We start from the raw sequence: 8947 nt of genomic DNA on the forward strand, positions 1-8947 counted from the left end.
TGTGGTGCAGCCTCTGCCTCCGCTGCGGCGCTGCCTGTCAGCCGCTGGCGCCCCGCCCCTTCCTGTCTCCTGTTAGCTTTAGAGTTGAACACGTGGTAGGTACAGGACGGTTTTTTCTTTATATATTGCCATACACGTTATTTCATATCACACTTATGGGCAGCCATAGAGATAGGATTTTCTCTTTAAAATGAAAGCAAGCTTAGAAGGGGAAATACAAGGAGTTTGGTATATTAATAATGTTTGGAGAGTTTTTTAAAAAAATCTGTTCCTGTGTTCTCCCTTCAGAGTTTCTTGTATTCTAAAACATATCCCTGGAATCGAAATTTTCCTATATGCCAAGAAATAAGTACATATTTATAATTATAATTTTACCATGTTATAATAAAATCAGTGCAGTTTTTAATTGCTCAAAGCTACCTGAAAATACTACAAACTATTGTTCTTCAAGATTTGTCCATTACCTGTACTTGTCACTTACTGTTATTTACAGAAAACTTTGCTCCTAAATGAGGAACACTTTAAAAGTAGGGTAATTCGGGGGTGGGGGTTGGAGGGAAGGGGAATCTGAGGACCATTAAGCAAAATTTCTCAGCTGTAAAATAATTGTTTTTAGAATCCAACAATATTAATTTCCTTCCTTGCTTCCTTCTTCTTTGCGGTAGTCCTTCCTTCTTTCTTTCCTTCCAGGAACTGTAATGCTCCAACTGTTCTTTTATAAAAAATTCTTCTGGCTATTCTGGGCACAATGTATAGGCATCTACATTTTATGAATAGTTACTCACTGCCATTAGAGCCTGTTGGAATTTGATAGGGGATTGCACTGAATATACAGATAATCTCTTTACCTGAAAAGACTCTCCTCTTTCCAGATCTTAGTTCAATTGGCCTCCCTGCCTTGCTCAGCTTTCAGATGAATTTAAAATAAAACTTTGGCAACTAACTCCCTTTATCTTGGTTTTTATAGGAGGAAATTGTGCCTTTTACTGCTACATTGTACTCAAAAGCCTATGCTCTCCCAGGTTAACTCTGAAGTATCAAATAACACAGGATCAAATGAATAACAATCCTTAGTGACAGGTGTACTTATTAGGCACAATTGGAAGCACTCGACACAAATACAGGGTGTCCCCCCAAATATGTATACACACTTTAAACACTGCCTTTATAATTATTCAAAGTGTGTGCATACATTTTTGGGGGACACCCTATAGCAGCTGTGGGCAAACTACAGCCAGGATCTGGCCCGTTTGAAATGAATAAAACTAAAAAAAAAAAAAGACCGTACCCTGTTATGTAATGATGTTTACTTTGAATTTATATTAGTTCACACAAACACTCCATCCATGCTTTTGTTCCGGCCCTCCTGTCCAGTTTAAGAACCCATTGTGGCCCTCGAGCCAAAAAGTTTGCCCACCCCTGCCCTATAGTATACTTACTACTCACAAAGACCACCCAAAGAGGATATCATGTTTTCTGACTTTTTACTGATGATTATTGCCCGGGCTGGGGTCCAGGGGTTCCCAAAGGTGTGGACAGAGTCGGCGAAGAATGTTTTACACGTCCGTGAAACTTCCTGTGCCTGGCTGAGGCCACAGAGAAAGATCCTGAGGGAAGCTGAGCTTTTATTTTATAGTCAGAGGTAAACAGGTAGTGGTTACCAAAGTTACACTGTTCTTGTGAGTTTCACTTGTTTACACTCTTCTTGTTGTGAGTTTCTGTTTTTGTTTTTGTTGCACTTCCCTCAGTCCATTAGCTCCCCAGGTAAGATCTAGGGAGCATTATAAGGTCAAGCCTAATTATGCTTAAGAGGACTGTGCCCTCTAAGCTGGGACTTGTTTGTGACTTTGCCAACAGGTCAGTCCGAGGTTTAACCCTATAGCGGCTCCCCACAGATTATACTCAGACAGTAGTTTTAAAAGAGTCCAAGATCAGAGAATCTGTGTTTTCTGTTCTGGCAGTCTGATTCCAAGATCCTCTGCTAAACACCATTACTCTATAAAAATTGTCACTGAATAAAACCCAAGTGTAGAGGCTGGTTTTAACACCTATTAATCTTTAAAAAACTAAGTAGTAAAAAACGAATTAAACAGAGAAAAATAAAACCATATATTTATATATAGGAGTCTGGAATCTGCAATGAAAAACGTTCTTTTGAAGTACTCAGTATTTATAAAATTTCTAAATATTTAAATATTAATATTTAAAAAATATTAAATATTAATATTTAAATATTAAATAGACTCAAAAGGGAAACTTTATCAAAGACCTAAGCATGAAAGATATGTATGATTGCTGTTAATAATGGGTTGGAAGTCTGCATGGGAGAAAAGTCAGATTTAAACCTAAATGACCTCCTGACACTAATTTTATATTTTGGAAAGTATAGAACACTAATTCCATCCTTTAGATGTACGTGTATTTGTCTGAGTTAGTGGGGGTGTGTTTATGAGCTTGTTGCAAATATAGTTATGCAAAAGTATTAATTATCAGCAACCAGCTTTTATAGTGTTCCTGAGAAAATCTAGGATGGTTTTGATAGGAAAAGCTTGAATTCTTTCCACATAATTCTAGGATTAAAAAAAATTCATAGTGATGATCACCCTAGTTCTGACGAAGCTCTATCTAATAGTTTAGACATTCACTGCATATTGGGTTTTTAAATTTTTTTTGGGTTTTTAAACAACTAATGTTGAACACAAATTATGGAAAGGTCAAAGAAGGAAAAAATTGCAAAACAGTATGTCTATTTGCATCCTAGCAAATGAGAATTCAGCTTTCACTTCAACATCAGTTATGAAGTAATCCAGTCAGTGGCAGGGACACACACTGTTTGAATGGGAGTCCATGGAAAACAATATCCTATGTAATAAGAAAGGAATATGCTAATTAGCCGTTAAGCCCTGAGGTGTAACGCTTATGCGCATTACAGCTAGATCACGGATCAGCAGGAGGGTGGGCCAACGAGGTACAAGCGGGCTGCAGAGAGTTACAGGACGGGGCAGGGCAGCAAGCATGTGGGAGGCGGAGAACTACAGGAGAGGGCAGGGCAACAAGCTATGGAGGGGGTGGGGGGAGCTACAAGAGGGCGGGCAGCAGGCGGAGAGCTACAGGAGGGTGGCAGCGACCTACTGGCACACGGATTTGTGCCCAGGGCTACTAGTTTTCCCATAAAGATAGCATTGAACTTTTCTATTAGCATACCCTGAAGCTTTCCTGCTTGGCATTGGTCGCAGAATTGAAACCAGAAATTCACTGCAAATTCAGAAAACAACTGCACATTGAATTTAAGGTGAGAATATTAAAAGAATCACGACCAGTGATATTAGACTTGGATTTCTTTATCTTTTTAGACATCATGGCTTTACTACCAGCCATTCTTTCCAGCCTATTCACAATACAATTTGTTCTAGGATATTTTGCCAATGGCTTCATAGCACTGGTGAACTGCATTGACTGGGTCAAGAGACAAAAGATCTCCTGCGCTGATGGAATTCTCACTGCTCTGGCTGTCTCCAGAATTTGTTTGCTCTGTGTATTAGTACTAAATTGGTATGCAATTGTATTTAATCTAGCATTTTATAGTTTAGATGTAAAACTTATATTTCATATTGCCTGGATGACAAGCCACCATTTTAGTCTGTGGCTTGCTACTAGCCTTAGCATATTTTATTTGCTCAAGATAGCCAATTTCTCCAGCCTTTTATTTCTTCACCTCAAATGGAGAGCTGAAAGAGTGGTTATCATGATACTGTTGGGGGCTTTGGTCTTCTTGGTTTTTCATCTTGCAGTGGTAGGCACAGATGAAAAAATGCAGATGAATGAAGATAAAGGAAACATCACTTGGGAGACTAACTTGGGGGACATTATGCACCTTTCAAATCAGACTTTATTCATGCTTGCAAACTTCATACCCTTTACTATGTCCCTGGCAGCTGTTCTGCTGTTAATCTTTTCCATGTGGAAACATCTGAAGAACATGCAGCTCAGTGGCAAAGGAACTCAAGATCCCAGCACCGAGGTCCACATAAGAGCCATGCAAACTGTGATCTCCTTTCTCTTGGTATTTTTCATTTTTTTCTTCACTCAAATCATCTCACTTTGGAATTCGAGTACTCAGCAGAACAATTCGCTTCACATGGTTTGCAAGGTTCTTGGAATCCTGTATCCGTCAAGCCACTCATTTATTCTGATTTGGGGGAATAAGAAGCTGAGACAGGCCTTTCTGTCATTTCTGTGGCAGTTGAGGTGCTGGTTGAGGAAAGGGAAATAAGTGGGGCACCTTGTGTCTTTTGGCAGAAAACAAACTGATGGAGTCCATAACATTTGTACTTCCTACATATTTCTTAGTGTGTATAGAATTGGGTAAGTTACACCTAGAAAAACTTCTACTTAAGTTTGCCACAAAAATATATATGTGTGTGCATGTTTATGACAAAAAAAAAGAGCATAAGATTACCATTTTTTTTTAGATAAGCAATCTAATTTTACAAAATTGTGTAAGAAATTCTTAAGAATCATGAAGTCATGTATTTCACATACATGTTCTATGTTATCCTCTTGAAATTGAAGAATTTGTGCTCTATATTTATGCATATTTAAGGACTGACAACCCATCTCAGGAAATCATTGCTACTTTCCATTGTAGTTAGTACCACACATATGTACCACAGTGAATGTAGACTTTGTTGTTTGAACCTCCAATCCTTTGGATGGTAAGGATATTCAATTCTAAGTCACACCCTGAGAATAGATGCTTGGCATAGATATTCCATCATGAATTCTTGCTTCATGGTTAATAGAAAGTAATTAGAACTGTTAGGAAAAGATGCATGTAGTGAAATTTTTTAAAGAAAAAAAATGTCATTTTATTTAGTTTTCCCATAAACTGTGTTTGGGCCTCCGAATTGCCAATCATCTCCATCTCACTATCTAAAGATTCCTTTTAAACTTTAGATAAAAATAATAAAAATGAAAAGGCTTACGGTATGAGCTTGGTGTTATGTATTTTATTCAGTTTTCCCATAGAAGATGATTTACAGAAAAACACAAAAGATACTAATTGTAAGGCCTGGTAATACTAAGAGACCACATAAGGGAGTGGTGTTCAATTTCCCCTTGGTAGCCAAGATCAGTTACCCCAGCCAGCACAGTATCTCCCTTCTTTGCCTGTTGATAGAGGCTTAAGGAGTCCAAAGTGGTTGGATAGCAGTCTTAAGTTCCAGTTTGATAAAATTGTTGCTATGTCTCTGGGTAGAAGTGTTCCTTCCTTTGTCCAATGTCCTCCAGGCCAGCAAAACATAAGGTCGTAGGAAGAGGAAACAAATTTTGCTATTGGGTTACTAGGGGCAATAGTGAGTGGTGACACATTTTCACCCCTTGATTCCTGCACTTGTGAATCCTGGTTACTGGAGAGACAGCACCATTTATTGCATGCTGATTCCAAGCATATGTAACCTGGAGAACCTTGCTCCAGCCCTGAAAGATATTGCCACTTAATTGGTACTACCAGTGAGTCTTCAAAAAGCCATTATACCAGTGGTTCTCAACCTTCCTAATGCTGCGACCCTTTAATACAGTTCCTCATGTTGTGGTGACCCCAACAATAAAATTATTTTCGTCGCTACTTCATAACTAATTTTGCTACTGTTATGAATCGTAATGTAAATATCTGTGCAGGATGTATTTAGGCGACCCCTGTGAAAGGGTCTTTCGACCCCCAAAGGGGTTGCGACCCACAGGTTGAGAAACGCTGCATTATACTATTCTGTTAAGCTAGCTGCTTCAGGATGGTGGAGAACATGGTTAAGATGAGTAAATTCCACGAGCCTGGGCCCTTTGCCACACCTATCTTGCTGTGAAGTTGGGTCCTTGATCAGAAGCAATGTTGTATACATTACCTTGATGGTGGATAAGGCATTGTGTAAGCGCGTGCATGTAGTTTTGGCAGAAGCATTGCATTCAGAGAAAGCAAATCCATATCCAGAATAAGCATCTATTCCAGTAAGAACAATACATCTCCTCTTCCATTATGAAAGTAGTCCACCAGGTAACTGGGCGATCAACCCTTGAGAATGGTGCCATATTTGAGACTCAGTGTTGGTGTCTGCTATTGGCACATTGGGCATTCAGCAGTGACCACTTTGTTCCTACTGCTCCAGCTATGTTGTACATGAGCCCACTGGGTGATACCAGGAATGGCTGAGAAAAGACTGTTATCCACAGACCCCATCATCTTATCTACCTCTTTATTAAAATTTGTCTGTGTTGAAGCCACCCTATAGGAACATTCACATGGGACACAAATACCTTCACAATTTTTGCCCATTCAGAGATGTCTGTCCACACACCTCTTTCTCAAATTGACTTATCACTAATTTCCCAATCATGTTCCTTCCAAGCTGCTGCCTATAGCCAAACCATTGGCCACAGTCAGTGCATCAGTATGGAATTACAGCTCTACCCATTTCTCCTCCAAAGCAAAGGGAACACCCAGGTACAATAGTCAGAATTCTGTCACTAGGAGGATTTCCCTTACCCACTGTCATTTGAAGATGTCCCAAGAAAGGAGCTGCAGTGCTGCAGCTTTCCACTTAGGGATGGCACCTGCATGTTGTACAGAATCATCTGTAAACCAGGCCCAAGACATTTCTTCCTGTGTCAACTGATTGTAGGGAACTCTCCATGAGGCCAGAGGTGCAGGCTAGAAAAGAAAGGGCAGTGAAGCAGGAGTGGGGACCATGGGCATTTGGGCCACTTCTTCATGTAACTTACTGGTGTCATCAGGGCTTGCTTAGGCATGATCTTTTATATTCCATTTCCATTCACTGATGCGCATGTGCAACTTCATGACTCCGCTGGTCAGAAAACACTCAGGTTATAATGGGCAGCTCAGGTCACATGGTAACTTGGTGGCCCATGGCGAAGTGTTTTATCTCTATGAAGGCCCAGTAGCAGGCTAAGAGCTGTCTCTAGCTCCAGAGGATGGCAAGACTGCTCCAACGTCCCAAGGACCTGCACTGTGATTCATCCATAGAGGCTGAAAACACCATCCCTATCTGTCACTGACACTTCATATAAGAGAGTATAGACTCTATTTTATTAATATATTCCAGATGTAGACAAGATTTAATACACAAAAGTAGGTGAAGGTTTTTGTTATGGAATACAAACATACAGAGAGCTGGCTGCTTTGATTGTACCACTTCAGTTTCAGCACAGAATAAATATAGATAGCAAAAATTCACTAGTGCAGATCTGAAAGCACCACAATCCTTTCCAGAAGAAGCATATTCTTACACAGACAAATCAACAAACTGAAGACTAGCAAACCTAATTCTGGGGCATTTCTCACCAGATAGAGAAGAGATTTTTCTCTACCAAATAGAGCAAAATCAAATTCTCTATTATTGCCACTGTATTCATTTGCTATTGCTGTGTAGCAAATTACCACAAATGTAGTGGCTAAACCCCAAAAACACACATATATTATTTCTATGGGGGTTTTTTGGAGTCAGGAATATGGGCAAGAATTACCTGTGTTCTCTGCTTCATGATCTTACACAGCTGCAGAGGTTTCAATTATACTAAATTCTTACCTGCACGCATGACTGGAGAAGAGCCTACTTCCAAGCTCATGCAAATTGTTGGCAGAATTCATTTTCTTGCAGCGCTCTGCATAGGTACTTTGTAACATGACTGTTTACTTCTTCAAGGCTAGTAAGAATCTCTCTCACTCAGGGGAGGCCCAGCATTCTCAAAAGCTTTACCTGATTGCATCAGGCACATGAAGGATAATCTCTCTTTTGATGAACTCAAAATCAGTTGATTTGGGATCTTAATTACATGTACAATCCCTTTATGCTTGCCATATTCTGAAGGCTAGGAGCAAGTCATAGGTCTTGCCCACACTGAAATTATATGTGGTATGAACATCTGGGAAGAGTAATCATGGAGACCCCTGTAGGATCTGTACACCACAGCTGCCACAAATGAGGAATAATATATTGTCGGTGCACAAATCGAAACAAGAACCAACTTGGTCATGTACATGTTCATGAAAAGACTCCTCTGTAAGTGTAACAGTGCTATTGGTGGGTCTCACTAGTGGTTTTACATCTCCAGAGCATTGAGGGCTGGCCTGACTTTTGGGAGTGTTGAAATTGAGTTATGTAACCCTAAATTTATATATATATATTTCCCATTCCAAGGCAAAGGTTTTAATTTTCTTGATGGTGTCTTTTCAGGAAATCTAATTCATTACTTTTGTTGTTGTTGTGTGTGTGTGTTGTGTCCTAGGCAAGAATCTTTGTTTATCCCAAGGCTACAAAAATATTATATATATGTACTAGAGGCCCGGTGCACAAAAATTTGTGCACTGGGGGGGGGGAGGGGGGTTCCCCAGCCCGGCCTGTGCCCTCTCGCAGTCTGGGACCCCTCGGGAGATAACGACCTGCTGGCTTAGGCCTGCTCCCGGGTGGCAGAGGGCAGGCCCAATCCCTAAGTGCAGCCCCTGGTCAGGTTCAGAGCAGGGCCAATTGGGGAGTTGGGGCACCGCCCCGTCATGCACAGAGCAGGGCGGATCGAGAGGTTGCGATGCCACCCTCAGTCACGCTCAGGGTAGGGCGGATTGGGGGGTGGGGGCACCGCCCCCTGTCACACTCAAGGCAGGGTCGATGGGGAGGTTGCGGTGCCACCCCCTGTCACGCACAGAGCAGGGCCAACCAGGGGGTTGGGGCGCTGCCCCCTGTCACACACAGAGCAGGGCCAATCAGGGGGTTTGGGCGCTGCCCCCTGTCACACACAGAGCAGGGCCAATCAGGGGGTTTGGGCGCTGCCCCCTGTCACACACAGAGCAGGGCCAATCAGGGGGTTTGGGCGCTGCCCCCTGTCACACACAGAGCAGGGCCAATCAGGGGGTTTGGGCGCTGCCCCCTGTCACGCTGAT

General features: G+C 41.5%; 1 protein-coding gene across 1 annotated transcript; it reads left to right on the plus strand.

Annotated features, from left to right (window-relative positions):
* The first annotated feature begins 3107 nt into the window (after positions 1 to 3107).
* On the plus strand, positions 3108 to 4360 carry LOC102240126 (taste receptor type 2 member 46-like). The gene has a single exon (XM_014540211.1). The coding sequence runs from the start codon at positions 3359 to 3361 to the stop codon at positions 4271 to 4273; it is 915 nt and encodes a 304-aa protein (XP_014395697.1). The 5' UTR covers positions 3108 to 3358; the 3' UTR covers positions 4274 to 4360.
* Positions 4361 to 8947: the final 4587 nt, after the last annotated feature.

The sequence above is a fragment of the Myotis brandtii genome, unplaced genomic scaffold, assembly GCF_000412655.1.
Source record: "Myotis brandtii unplaced genomic scaffold, ASM41265v1 scaffold237, whole genome shotgun sequence".
Taxonomy (NCBI): Eukaryota; Metazoa; Chordata; class Mammalia; order Chiroptera; family Vespertilionidae; genus Myotis; species Myotis brandtii.